Source organism: Zonotrichia albicollis, chromosome 14 (assembly GCF_047830755.1).
Source record: "Zonotrichia albicollis isolate bZonAlb1 chromosome 14, bZonAlb1.hap1, whole genome shotgun sequence".
In the NCBI taxonomy this organism is placed as follows: Eukaryota; Metazoa; Chordata; class Aves; order Passeriformes; family Passerellidae; genus Zonotrichia; species Zonotrichia albicollis.
The window spans coordinates 2,068,583-2,082,823 of record NC_133832.1 but is presented as its reverse complement, the minus strand read 5'-3'; the positions used below and the strand labels follow the sequence as shown (position 1 = coordinate 2,082,823).

General features: G+C 56.4%; 1 protein-coding gene across 1 annotated transcript; it reads right to left on the bottom strand.

Annotated features, from left to right (window-relative positions):
- Window positions 1–2,183: 2,183 nt before the first annotated feature.
- LOC113460125 (endothelin receptor type B) lies at window positions 2,184–9,413 on the bottom strand. Its single transcript, XM_074551872.1, has 7 exons — window positions 8,863–9,413; window positions 7,891–8,003; window positions 7,151–7,355; window positions 6,210–6,359; window positions 5,486–5,619; window positions 4,201–4,309; window positions 2,184–3,593 (listed from the first exon to the last, which is right to left on the bottom strand). Exons 1-7 carry the CDS (start codon window positions 9,343–9,345, stop codon window positions 3,444–3,446), a joined length of 1,344 nt encoding a protein of 447 aa, XP_074407973.1. The 5' UTR covers window positions 9,346–9,413; the 3' UTR covers window positions 2,184–3,443.
- Window positions 9,414–14,241: the final 4,828 nt, after the last annotated feature.

Here is a 14,241-nt window from a genome sequence, read left to right as displayed (position 1 = left end):
GCTCTGAGGGACCCCCATGCCCTGCCCTGGCCTTCTCCTCCCTGACCCACACCTCAGCTGTCCCTGGGATGAGACAAACCATCCCAAATCCCCTCTGGAAGGTGCACACCCTTCCAGCCTTTCTGTCACACACAGAGCCCTGCTCCCACCTGCTGCTCCTCCTTTTCCTTGGGCTGTGTCAGGACTCTGAGAGCACCAACAGCCCTTAAAGGGCCTGACCAGCCTCTCCTGAGCCTGCCCCCACACCCTCCCCAGCCCAGGAACACAAGTTAAGCCCAGCCCAGGGCTTTCAGTCCCTCCTGAGCAGCTGGAGCAGTAACTGCCTAGAGAGACTGTGGATTTCCCATCCCTGGAACTGTCCCTGGCCAGGCTGGACAGGGCTTGGACCACCCTGGGGCAGTGGAAGGTGTCCCTGCCCAGGGGTGGCCTTTAAGGTCCCTTTGATAACTCACTGTGACAACACAAAAGAAGCTGCTGGCCAAAGCTGGGGGCAAAGCTCCAGCACTCAGCTCAGCTGGAGGGAGAGGCCCTGCAACATTTTGGGAGTTCCTCCAGTGCCCTGGACCACTCAGCCTCTGGCAGCAGCAGGGCAGCAGCAGGTTTGGTTACAGAGAGAATTGCAAACATCCAAGATCCTGTGTTTGGATCTGCAGAGCTGGCACTGCTCTGGCTGTGGTGCCAGCCCTGTCTTTGCCCTGCAGAGCTCCAGCTCAGCTCAGAGAGAGATGAGTGTGAGGGAACAAGGTCACACAGGGAGTTTCCCCTCAGCACATTCCTCCCCTAAGTCATTCTGGAAACATCCAGAGCCCCAGCAGGCCTGGCATGCCCTGAGCCTCTGGCTCCCCTGGGATTTGCTGAGGACTGGCCTGGGTCTCACTGCTCCCTCTCTGTCTGCCCTCCTGCAGCCCTGACGTGGAGTTCTGTGGCTACTGCATCACACACCCCTCAGAAAGCAAGATCAACTTCAGGATCCAGACCAGAGGTGAGCCTGGAGCTGTCCCTCTATTGCTGAGGCCCTGTTCTCATTGAATTCTCCCTGCTCATGCCAGCTTCCCAGGAGTCTGTCAGATAAAGGAAAGCCCTTTCTCCCTGCCCTCTGCCAGGCACTGCAGTGCTGAGCCTCAGAGGCTGCTCCCAGAACTCTGCTCCAGCTGCAGTGGGAAGCAGCATTCCTGGCTCCAGGCACCTGGGCCGGCTGGGAGCAGCCCTGGCACCCCAAGCTGTGGGGCTGGGCAGGGGGCACACCCCTGGGGAGGTAAGGACTGCCCCCAGCCACCTCCCATGTCCCTAATCCATCTTTTCCCATCTTTTCCCAAAGGGGCCCTTCCTGCTGTGGAGCCATTCCGGAAAGGGCTGAATGACCTGATGGGTGTTTGCCAACACGTGCTCAACACCTTTGAGGTGAGACATTCCTGGGGAGCTCAGGTCAGTTCTGTCCCTTGGGCCATTCCAGGGCAGTTCTGTCCCTTGGGCCATTCCTGGGGAGCTCAGGGTCAGTTCTGTCCCTTGGGCCATTCCAGGTCAGTTCTGTCCCTTGGGCCATTCCAGGGCAGTTCTGTCCCTTGGGCCATTCCTGGGGAGCTCCAGGTCAGTTCTATCCCTTGGGCAATTCCTGGGGAGCTCAGGGTCAGTTCCATCCCTTGGGCCATTCCTGGGGAGTTCCAGGTCAGTTCTGTCCCTTGGGCCATTCCTGGGGAGCTCAGGGTCAGTTCCATCCCTTGGGACATTCCTGGGGAGCTCAAGGTCAGTTCTGTCCCTCGGGACATCCCTGGAGATCTCAGGGTCAGTTCTGTCCCTTGATCCCAGCGTGGGAGGCTGACTCCTGTGTTGGAGACACCTTTGGCAGGAGAGCCTGGAGATTTTTTGGCCAGGCTCTGCCTGATCCATGGCATGGCCTGGCTCCCTTTCCCTTGAGTGACTGTAAAGCTCAGGCACTTCCAAAAGCACTGGAATTCTGTCAGAGCTTCCCAGCTGTTCCAGCTCTGGCCAGAGCAGTCCCAGCACAGCAGGGTGGTGGCTCTGTGCCACCCCAGGGACACATTGGTGACATTTGTGCTTTGCTTCTGTTTCAGAGGAGCATGAAGGAGTTCAGGGCACAGAAGGAGGAGGAGATGCAGTAGCCTTTGGGAATGGCATGGATTCCCTGTTGAATTCCCTGTGTCCAAACGAGGTTTTTTTTGTTGTGTTTTTTATTACTTTGCTGCAAAATGTATTTTCTTTAATAATAAAGTTTATTCATTTAGATGCTGTAGAGCTCATGATGTGTTCTGCTCAGCACAGGGATGGAAAGTCATAGAACGTGGAGACAGACTGCTCCACAGATTGGGAAATTTGGGAAAATTTTCTAGATTTGGGAAAGTTTCCCAGACATTGGGAAATTTGGGAAAATTTCTGCTCCATTTCAGCCCATTGGGAAAATGGACTGGTCTTGATATTCCTCAGTCTCTGTTTTCCTTGAAACCCATTTGTCTTTTATGATTTATTTGTAAAACATTTACATTTCAGTGAAAGTTAAGCTAAAAGCCCACCCCAACACCTGGAGAATGTTTTAATTGCAGGTCTCATCTCTTCTCCCCTTTTCCTCTCTCCATTTTTTTCTATGACAAGGTAGAAGGGGCAAAGAAGGAAAAGAGAGAGATGTGGGAAAACCAGCAAAGAATCATCAAAAACCTGATAAATACAACTTTTTGATGTAGTTTTTCTGGATGTTTTGGCAAGAACATTGGAATGGGATCACATGGATTCTCAGTCACATGGAATCACATGGATTGCAGTCACAGACTGGTTTGTGTTGGGAGGGACCTCCACTCCCTCTCCTCCCACCCCTGCCATGGGCAGGGACTCCTTCCCCTATCCCAGGGTGCTCCAAGCCCTGCCCAACCTGGCCTTGAGAATCGCTGGCAGATCACCTGGGGGATGAATTATTGCCAATAATCAATTCAAGAGAGCCCTTTCCCACATTTTACTTGGCTCTAGTGGCTCTTCCAGCTGAGACTGGACCTTCTCCACTGCCTTTCCCACCTCCACATGACCACAAGGACATCTCTGTGCCTCACAGGGATTTATCCAGGCTTTGCTTGGCTTTTACAGCTGGGAATTGTCACTCTCCCTCTCCTCCTCACCCCACAGAGTGACCACCCCACCATTCCTTCCCTTCCCACGTGCATCCCCCAACCCCACATTCCACCCCGAGGCAATGGCCAGAAGTCATTTGGTTTTCCTGGGAGGAAATGAAAAATCCTGTGAGGATGTGAATGCCCTTCCCTCTCCTGAGGGGACCTCTGGGGTCAGGGCTTGGAGCAGGTCCTGGGGAGTGCTCCAGCTCCTTCCAGCTGGGTGAGGACACGACGGCAAAGCAGATCCAGGCCCAGCCAGGGAGAGCCCGGGGGAGGATCGGAGGGGCCCTGCTGTCCCTGTGCCTTGTCCTGGACAGTGACACGGCTTTAGGAGGAGCTGTACTTGTTGCTCAGGCGGGAGCTGCTCCGGTCCAGCCCCAGCTCCTGCCCCGTGGCTTTCCACTTGCCAACAGAGCCCTTCTCATCCGTGGGGGTGATGCTCAGGGCCGGCCTCTGGCACCAGCAGCACAGGCAGGACTGGGGAGACACAAGGGGGAGAGGTCACACGTGTGGGATATGGGGAAAGAGGAGGGAATATTCCCAGAATGTGCCAGCAGGTGTCCCTGCACAGAGCCAGGCTGGGAACTGCTGAGCCTTGCTGTCCTGCAGCTCTGCTGGGAGCGGGTTTTCCAAGATATGGTGGTGAGGGTGGGAAATAAGGATACTGAAATTTGGGGCATTTTTTGTAATTGTGTGTTCTTATCATTAGGGGATAGAAATTACAGGTGATGCTTAGCTTCCATCCCAACAGGTGGGCTCAACTCCCATCCCATCCCATCCCATCCCATCCCATCCCATCCCATCCCAATCTCCTTCCCATTCTGTCTCAGGCTTCACTATTCCTGACAATTATCTCCCAAAATCCTGGGTTCAAAGTCTGCAGCAGCCCCAGCCCCATGATGGTTTTTTAGGATGTTCCTGTTCCAGAGTGACAGGGAATTTTTGGCTTGTCCTAAATCCTGCTCTGGCAAAAGCCTCCCTCAGCAGGGCACTGAGGTCTGGTGTACTTGGAGAAGAGAGGGATCTAACAGGGAAATTTTGGGATAAGGAATAAGATCAGTTTGTGCCCCTGGGTCATTCCTACCTGGAAGCAGTTCTTGAATTTCCGGCTGACAAAGTACAGAGCCACGGGGTTGATGCAGGAGTTGAGGGAGGCCATGTTGATCCCAAAATAATCCATCACCAGGAGGAAGCTGAGATGGGAAGGGAGAGAACAGATGTGTCAGAAGCTCATGGAGAACAGAGGGAATTTCCAAACTGCCTGGTCCAGGATCCTGCTCCTGTGGAGGAGCAGTGACTGATAGCAGAGCTGAGCACAAATCCATCCTTCCCTGAGAAAAAACCACTTTTCCTTGCATGGAGCATTCCCTGAGGATGCCAAGAGCAGGAGCTGTGATTTCTCCTGGTGCTCCTGATGTTCCCAAACCCCAGCACAGCAGCAGCCCCTGGCCTGGGTTGGATTTTGGCTGGTGGGTGGAAAGGGACGGAGACAGGCACCAAAGCCCTCAGCCCTGCTGGGAATGTTCCTGTGCCCAGCAGACCTCAGCCTCACAGAGACATCCCAAAATTTAATTTAACCCTTCTCACATCCCCCTGCCCCCTCTGTGCCCATCAGGAGGGCGGTGCAGTCTGGACAAGGAATTACTGAAAGCAGGAGGTGGAAGGCAGCTCCCCCAGCCTGGTCCCACCCAGCAGGGCCTGTGCTGGTGCCAGGGGGGTCCCAGGCTGGTGTCCCCTGCTGGGGCTCTACTGTTGGGATCTCTTGCTGCTCACAGTGACCCTGAGAAGAGTTAGAAAGTCTCTTTGCCCAGCCTGGGCTCGAAGAAGGAGTCAGAGCTCTTCATTTCTCCGTCTCAAGGTTGTTTATTGTGTCTTATCTATAAAATTCTTTCTCCTGCCCTGCCGAGGTCCGTCCAGCAGGACAGTTCCAGGCACTTTACCTGCCCCCAGGGTGGTGTTATGTCTTTATACTAAAAACTTCATGTACAATGTTTACAGTTACTTCCCAATACCTATCACCTATGTTAGACAGTTTCTACTCTAAACCAATCTGTGAGTGCCACCATCACAGCAGAAGATGGAGGCCAAGAAGAAGGAGAAAGGCTGGACATGCCCAGTTCCCTCCATCTTGCCTCCTGAACCCCCATACCAAAAACCCCAAAATCTACTTTTCCACCCCGTGATAACTTCACTGTTATTCTACCTAAACTGTTGTGGCTTGCTGATCCTCATATAAGGTTGGTAATTTGCTCCACGGGTCATAATCAAACCCACAGGTGTTTTGGGCTCTGTGCCAGGGTCTCTGAGCCCCCTGGCTGGGTCCTGGCTGTCCTGGCCAGCAGAGGGATGTTCGGGTTCCCACACCGTACCTGAGCAGCTCGCAGCGGTTGGGGTCCGTCTGGTCGTAGATGGTTTTCTTGAGGATGCGGCTGAGGTGCAGGGGCAGCCAGCAGAGAGCAAAGATCACCACCAGGCAGAACACGGTCTTGGCCACCTCCCGGCGCTGCCAGACAGGGCAGGGGCAGGATGAGCACGGGGGAGCAGATCCCAAATCGTGGAATGGTTTGGATTGGGAGGAACCTTAAAGCTCGTCTCACCATGGGCAGGAACATTTCCCACCAGCCCAGGTTGCTCCTGGAGCCCTGCACCAGCTCCAGGCTGCAGAAAGGGGCAGGAGAGCACAGCTCCACCTGGACAGACCCCTCCCCACCACTGCTGGGATGGTGTTCCCTGGGACATGGGGCCTCCTCCATCCACCCAGCACACTGCTAAGGTGACAACCAGCTGGAGCTCCTCAGGGAATCATTCCCAAAGCATGGCAGGGGACAGTGAACTCTTCCCTTGGCTGGGATTTGGCACATCCAGCCTTTGGTCCAGTGTGGTGTGGGCTGGGATAAATGACCAGGAGAGCTCTAATGAAGCCAGAAGGGTTTGGGGTCATCCTTAAGGCTGGTGTAATCCCTGCACCAATGTACCAAGATCCTCTGTGAGGCTCTGCCAGCTCATCCTGTCCTTCAGAGGGATGGGAAGTGTCCCCCCTCTGAGAGCACACCCTCCTCTTTGGGATACCAGCATTCCTCCCTGCTCTCTCACCCGTTTCATGTGGTCATTCAGAGCGATCCTCATCCCATTCCTCTTGCTCAGCATCTCACAGGACATGAGGGTGTAGAAGATGCCCGTGCACACCAAGGGCAGGCAGAAATAGAAGCCAAAAAGCCACCAGTCCTTCACATCCCGGTAGAACTGTGGGGAAAGGGAGAGAGGGCAGCTGGAAATGGAGCAAGGGCAGCAAGGGGAACTTGGGAGGTGCACATGTACCCTCCTGGAGCGGGATTGGAATTAGGATTAGGGTAGGGATTGGAGTTGGGATGGGGGTGCACAGGTACTCTCTTGAAGCAGGATTGGGATTGTGCCAGACAGACATCTTTTATGAAAAATCCTTTCCTTAGGATTTTTTCTCCTGAGAAGCTGACAGGCCTCAGGAACAAAATGTAAACAATGGTTATCTGTGTCTGTGGAATGCAACAGGTGCATCTGGGATTGGTCTCATGTGGTTGTTTCTAATTAATGGCCAATCACAGTCAGCTGGCTCAGACTCTGGTCAGACACAAGCTTTCGTTATCACTCCTTTCTTTTTCTATTCTTAGCGAGCCTTCTGATGAAATCCTTTCTTCTATCCTTTTAGTATAGTTTTAATATAATATATACAATAAAATAATAAATCAGCCTTCTGAAACATGGAGTCAGATCCTCATCTCTTCCCTCATCCTCAGATCCCTGTGAACACAGTCACAGGGTTGGGATTGGGGTTGGGATAGGGATGCACAGGTACCCTCATGAAGCAAGATTAGGATTGGGATTGGGGTTAGGATGAGGATGCACAGGTACCCTCATGAAGCGGGATTGGGATTGGGATTGGGATTGGGATTGGGATTGGGACTGGGTTTGGGATTGGGACTGGGCTGGGTAGGTACCCTCAGGTACCCTCATGAAGCGGGACTGGGGTTGGGATTGGGGTTGGGATGCACAGGTACCCTCATGAAGCGGGATTTCTGCTCCGAGGCCAGCATGCACACCCACAGGTGCTGCTCCCAGTAGCTCAGCTCCACCATGTCGAAGGCGATGGCCTCGGGCACGGCCAGCACGATGGCCACTGCCCAGATCAGCAGCACCTCCACAGCCTTCCACATGGGGATCCCAATGCCCTGGATCCGGCTCCAGGACGCCACGGCTCGGTACCTGCCCAGGGTGGGAACGGCACAGGAGCAGATGGGGGAGAGAAAATCAGCCAGTGAGAGGAGCAGAAGGTGCAGGTTAGAATTGTCCCCAAAGGTCCTTTCCCTCCACCTCTGAACCTTCCCAGGTGTGGGAATGGGAAGCAGGGGCTCAGAGGATGGATGGGATGGGATGGGATGGGATGGGATGGGATGGGATGGGATGGGATGGGATGGGATGGGATGGGATGGGATGGGATGGGGATGGGATGGGATGGGATGGGATGGGATGGGATGGGATGGGATGGGATGGGATGGGATGGGATGGGATGGGATGGGATGGGATGGGGGCTGTCCTTGGCCACTCTTCCTCACCACCCCACCCACACCATGATCCTCCCCTCAACCCTTCCCAGCAGGATTTCAGCTCTGTCACCAGAGAGTTCCTGCTGGGTTGCAGCTCCACATGAGGCACTGGCCTGGGAATGAGCTCCTGGTTCTGCCTCTGGTTCCCACCAAATGACAGGGCAGGGCAGGCAGGGGTGGCTGCTGTGTCTCACCTGTCAATGCTGAGGGCGCAGAGGCTGAGCACTGTGATGCCCACAGAGGCTTTCTGGATGAAGGGCACCAGCTTGCAGACCTGCACGCCGAAGGGCCAGTCCTTGGCCAGGAGCTGGGGAGGATCCACAAGTTAGCAGGCTGCCTTGGGAATGTGCTCCCAGCTTCCTTGCTGTGGGTGCACCCAGGGCTGTGGGGAGCCCACAGAGAGCAGGGAGAGCTCCCTGAGCTTCCCACCACTGGGAATGGGGGCACTTTCCCACGGTTTGCTGGCACTGGGAAACTTTCATTTCCCTGACTGGACACAGAGATGAAGGATGGTCCAGACACCAGTTCCTGGCTCCAGAGCCTGGGGGGTTTTGAATGGATCTGAGTCCTAAACTCCACACAAGGCTGCTTTGGATTGTTTTCAAAGTGAGAATCAAAGTCAAGCTCTGACACAGCCAGAATCCAGCCTGGCCAGCTCCAGAGCTGTGTGTCCTGAGCCTTTTGCAGACTCTGACCCCTGAGCACACAGGATGGGCTCTGTGGCCCCACGCTCAGCCAGGACAAGCAGAGGTGAGGACTATGTGTCTTGACAGCTGGAGAAATCCAGGCCACTCATTCCAGAGGAGACTGAGGGTGAGTTCACAACCCTCCTGTCCCCCTTTGTCCCTGGTGCCCTTCCTGAGGCTACCCCAGAACCCATTCCAGCTCTCCTTGGGCCTCAGCAGCAACACAAACCATGGAGCCCCAGAAGGGTTTCTGGGGCACCTCAAAACCCATCCCATCCCATCCATCCCATCCCATCCCACCCCACCCCACCCTTGCCATGGGTAGGGACAACTCCACCACCCCAGGTTGCTCCCAGCCCCATCCAGGCTGGCCTTGGACATTTCCAAGGATGCAGGGTCAGGCACAGCCCGTGCAGGAGCCCCTCCCAGCCCCCAGGGATGCAGAGCAGCCCCGTGCCCGCCGTGCCAGGCAGAGCCCACCTTGTAGACGTTGATGGGCAGCGCGATGAGGATGTAGAGCAGGTCACCCAGGGCCAGGCTGGCGATGAGCACGTTGGGGCCGTTCCTCATGCACTTGTTCTTGTAGATGATGCGCAGCAGCGTGGAGTTGCCGATGATGCCCACGACGAAGATGGTGCAGGACACGATGGTGTTGATGTACTTGAAGGCGTGGCGGATGTCGGCGGGCCGGGCGCACACAGGCAGCAGCGGCGCCTCCGAGGGACGGCTCCCGGCGGCGCCCGACGCGTTGGGCACGGCCCCTGGCAGCCCAACATGCACCAGGCCCTGGGGCTGCTCCCGGCCCAGCTCCCCCAGGGGCACCGCGCTCTCCTGGAGGGGTCCAGGGGTCTGGCTGTGCGCCCCCGAGAGCAGGCAGCTCAGCACAATGGCCAGGGTGGTGGGGAAGGGGATGGGTCCTGCTGAGGAGGGCACAGCCAGGCTGGGGGCTGCAGGAGTGCTCATGGTGCTTGAGGGGTGTCCTGGGGGTCCTGTGGGATCTGCCAGGGGAGAAAGAGAGCAGGGAGAGAAATTGTTTAGCAGAACATGGAGAGAGAGAGGAGAGTTGTCCAGCCTGCAGAGAAGGAGGCTGAGGTCGGACCTCACTGGTTTTACAAAAGATTCGTGTTTAACAACAGATTTGGGTTTAACAACAGATTTGATTCCGTTTAAGGCGAGCTGGGGAGGAAGTGTTTCCTCTACAGTGCTTTGTAGAGGATGTAGAGCAGGTCGCCCAGGGACCATGAGCATGTTGGGGCCGTTCCTCGTGCACTTGTTCTTGTGAAGAACAAGGAGAGGCAGCTCAGGACAATGGCCAGGGCGGTGGGGAAGAGGATGGGTCCTGCTGAGGAGGGCACAGCCAGGCTGGGGGCTGCAGGAGTGCTCATGGTGCTTGAGGGGTGTCCTGGGGGTCCTGTGGGATCTGCCAGGTGAAAAAGGGTGCAGGGAGAGAAATTGTTTCGCAGAGGATGGATAGAGAGATGGGATATTGGAGAGAAGGAAAGTTGTCCAGCCTGCAGAGGAAGAGGCTGAGGTCAGACCTCACTGGGGTCTGAAAGCTCCTCACAAGGGGCAACTCCAATCTCTGCTCTCTGTGAGCAGGGACAGACCTAGGGAACAGCTGGAGTTGTGCCAGGGAGGGTTAGGCTGGAGATCAGGAAAGGTTCTGCCCTAGAGGGTGCTGGCACTGCCCAGGCTCCCCACAGAATGGGCACAGCCCCGAGGCTGCCAGAGCTCCAGGAGGGTTTGGACAGCGCTCCAGGGATGCCCAGGGTGGGGTTGTTGGGGTTCTGTGCAGGGCCAGAGGCTGGGCTGGGTGATCCCTGGGGGTCCCTTCCAAGCTGGGATATTCTATTTTATGATTCAATTCCATTTATGAGTTGCTGGAGAGCTCCATAATCATAGCAAGCAAACGATGCCAGATAGGATCCCACCAGGTCAGAGCTGCTGACCCTGAGGGTGGGGTTTGTGCTGCTAAATTTAAACAGCGCAGTAGAACAAAGTGGAAGGAGAACAAACTGTGCCTTGTGCCTGTGACGTGGCCCTGCAGGGGCTGGGACACCTGTCTGTGCTCAGGGACTGTGGCAGCAGGGGCTGCACCTCCTGCATTGCTGCTCCTGGGCAGTCCCAATCCCTCCTGTGCCCATCCCACTCCTCACTGAGAATCCCAGAATCACTGACATTGGAAAAGCCCCCAGGAAAGGTTTTCAGACCCCAGAATCACTGACACTGGAAAAGCCCCCAGGAACATCGAGTCCAAGCTGTGCCCAATCCCCACCTCCTCACCAGCCCAGAGCTGAGTCCAGTTGTTCCTTGGACACCTCCAGGGATGGGCACTCCAAACCTCCCTGGGCAGCCCCTGCCAAGGCCTGAGCCCCCTTTCCACGGGGAAATTCCTCCTGGTGCCCACTCTGACCTGCCCTGGCCCATCCTGGGGCTGTTCCCTCTCCTCCTGTCCCTGTTCCCTGGAGCAGAGCCCGACTGCCCTCTCAGGGAGCTGTAGGGTTTCGTTTTGGGCCATTTAGCTCCTGACAGGTTGAGGCTGCAGTTTTGGGGCACCTCTGTCAATGCCTGCCCATCTGGGCAGCTCTGCAGTCCCACCTCGGGCTCCAGAGAACCAACAGAACTTTCCAGCTCATTCCAGGGGGAAACTGAATCCTCACCAACATCCCCCTGCCCAGCTGGCCCCAGGGCTGCCCCTGCAGAGAGAGGGCTCAGCACAGCCCTGCTGGGGAAACGCTGCAGGGCTTTTGCAGCAGTGCCACCCTGACTACTGAGCTCTGACCCATGGATGTGCAGCAGCCCAGCCCCTCCCTGCTCTTCCTCCCCAGCCCCTGCTGCCCGGCCCGGGGCTGTGACTCTCCCTGGGCTCCCTCCAGCCCTGGCTGCTGGCACAGGGAAAGGTCTCCATGCCTGGAATGTCCCCGGGGTGGTTTTGCGCTGCTCAGCTCTGAGCAGGCAGGAGGAGCCCAGGGGCTGCCCCACAACCACGGGAGGAGCTGGGGGTGGCTCCATCCCAGGGGCGGATTGAGGAGGGGGCTCTGGGAGAGCCAGGCTGGGAAACGAGCCCAGAGAAGGAGCAAACTCCAACCTGTTCCTCAAACAGGGATAAATCCAGGGACTCCTGGTTGGAGTGAATAAGGAACACTTCTGTCAAACTGTGAAATTTCCCAGCTCTGGAGGAAGAAGAAATTGCTGTGGCTGGACTGGGGGCTGGAGCCTTTGTGAGAGTCCCTGGGATTTCCCTGCTCCAGGGAACAATGAGGCAGGGATCAGGGAGCAGGGAGCCTGACTGGGAGCAGAGCAGGGGCTCAAGCTCTGCTCTGACTCCCCCAGGCAGAGCTGGGGTCTGATCCCAAACCCGCTGCACCCCGGGAGCTGCTCCCAGTTCTGTAACTGTTCCATACCCCAGCTCTGTACAACTGGGAGTGACAGCCAAGGCACTCCAGCTGCAGCAGGGCTCTCCCTGCCCATAGCCCAGCACAGCTCCCACCCTGGAGGAGTGGCCAGGCCAGGCAGGAGCCCCAGCACTGCCCACAGCTCCTGTGGGCACAGCTGTGCCTCCCCAGGGGCAGCATTTGTGGGAATGCCTGGGCTGGGCTGGGAAGGGCGAAGAAAGGAAGGAAGAGATTGATAAATGCCCCACAGGATCACAAACCTGGGCACAATCCCTGCTCTGAGCTGTTCCAGGGATTTCAGCCTCGCTGTCCCCCCCAGCCATGCCTGGCACCGGTGCCCACAGGGGGTGTGCCCAGCTCTGCTCCCCACCGTGCCCACAGGATTGCAGCTCTCAGGAGAGGCAGATCCCCCTCAGAATTCCAGCCTGGGGTCCCCAAGAGCTCCCAGGGACAGCTCTGGATGGCACAGCCATTGTCTGGGGGACAGAGGTGGCACTGGCAGAAAGTGCCAGAGCACCCCTGGAACAGGGAACGTGCCCAGAGCCCCCCACAGCCCCCACAGCTGTTTAACTCAGAGCTCTGGTAAAGAAAAATGCAGAAGCACAAAACCCCTGGGGCTTGGAGAGGAGCTCATGTGAGGGAGGATCACAGGACACAGCTCCTGCCCAGCCCCTCCAGGACTCAACCACAAAGCACTGGAGAGGAAAACACTTCCTCCCCAGCTCGCCATAAACTGCATCAAATCTTATTAAACCCAAAATTCAGGCAAAAAAAAAAATGTTTGCTCCTGTCCAGCTGCCCATTTACTCCTTGCTCATCCCATCTTGGAGTGCTTGGAAGCACAGCCCTTCCTCAGATGAGGGAAACTGAGGCACAGGAGCATCAAGAACCTTGTTCAGACAGGAAACCAACACCAGCACAGTTAAATCCCAGATCCAGAACTGCTTTCACCCATCCCAGTGTGAATTTTAACTGTGCTGAGCCCAGATGGCAGCTGAAGCCACTGGAAAGCTGACATGGATTCAGGGAATCAGGGGGAGACTCCCAGAGAGAAACTCAGACCGAAAACTGTCACCTCAACCCTCCAGAGCTGATTCTGGCTGGAAGGTGTCATGAGTGGGGTTGGAATCCCTCTTCCCTGGGAGCCCAGGAGAGCCCAGCACCTCCATCCCTACACCCAGCAGCCTCTCCCTCCATCCTCCTCCTCCTCTCCCTCCCTTCAGAGCAGTTCCACCTCTCCAGACTCCTCTCTGCAGACACCAAGCACGGCTTTTCTGTGGGTAAATATTGCAGCACAACCTCTGTGGGTGGAGGAGAGGAGGGAGAGGGGTGACAGCAGCACATCCCACCCCCGGGGCTCCCCGAGCCCAGCCTGCCCCGGCAGCAGGAGCAGCTCCCGCCCACGTGTGCTGATTTCTCCTCTCCTGCCCCATCCTGCACCTTGTCCAGCCACCCTGGTGCCTCCAGCACCTTCCCCAGAGGGGGCTGCAAAACCTCCCCCAGACACAAGGAATCATTTTGTCTGCAGGTTAAAGCACAGGAGAGCAAAGCTTTCCTGGGAGTCATTACCTTCCTGCTGCCCTGGAATGTGGGAGCTGCTCCTCAGGGCTCCTTCCCCCTGCCGGGCATGTCCTGGGGGAGCTGCACTGCTCTGGATGCTGGGCTTGGCGTTTGAGAGGGGAACGCCAAACTGTGGAGAACTGTGGAGAACTGAGCTGTGGAAAACGCTCCTTGCTGCCGTGGGTGGTTTTATAGAACATCCCAGGGCTCCCCCAGCTCAGCCCCTGCGCCAATGGCTGATGGGGACGGGGATGGAGGAGGGAAAGGCGGGAGAAACACGGGACAGCTCTGGGGAGGAGTGACAACAACAAACAAATAAAGCTGCACAGGGGCTGCCACTGCCTGCTCCGTGAGGGACACGATCCTCAGCTCAGGGTTTGTGCAAAGTTCCTGGTGAGAACTGCAGCAGGCTGGCTCTGCTCAGTGGTCAGGGTTTGTAAAAAGGGCAGAAATCATCTGTGTATGCAGGAAAAGCCAGGTTTAGTGGGAAGGACATGGAGGTAAAGCCAGGTTTAGTGGGAAGAATATGGAGGTAAAGCCAGGTTTAAGTGGGAAGGACACAGAGGTAGAGCCAGGTTTAGTGGGAAGGACAGCAGGAAAAGCCAGGTTTAGTAGGAAGGACATGGAAATAAAGCCAGGTTTAAGTGGGAAGGACATGGAAGTAAAGCCAGGTTTAGTGGGAAGAACAGCAGGAAAAGCCAGGTTTGGTGGGAAGGACACAGAGGTAGAGCCAGGTTTAGTGGGAAGGACATGGAAATAAATCCAGGTTTAGTGGGAAGGAGAGCAGGAAAAGCCAGGTTTGCTGGGCTGGGCAGGAAGGACACAGCCCATCCCTGGCCTTGCCTGGAGCACTCAGCTCTGTCCCATTTTGTCCAGTAACACCCAGAGATGTTTCCACCTTTTG

Excerpts from the sequence above, each read along its gene's own strand:
- LOC113460125 (XM_074551872.1), bottom strand. The coding sequence starts at position 9,345 with ATGAGCACTCCTGCAGCCCCCAGCCTGGCTGTGCCCTCCTCAGCAGGA. Across the intron at positions 6,360-7,150 it reads AGAAATCCCGCTTCATGAGG|TTCTACCGGGATGTGAAGGA; the intron begins GTACCTGTGCAT and ends CTTTCCCCACAG. Across the intron at positions 3,594-4,200 it reads AATTCAAGAACTGCTTCCAG|TCCTGCCTGTGCTGCTGGTG; the intron begins GTAGGAATGACC and ends GTGTCTCCCCAG.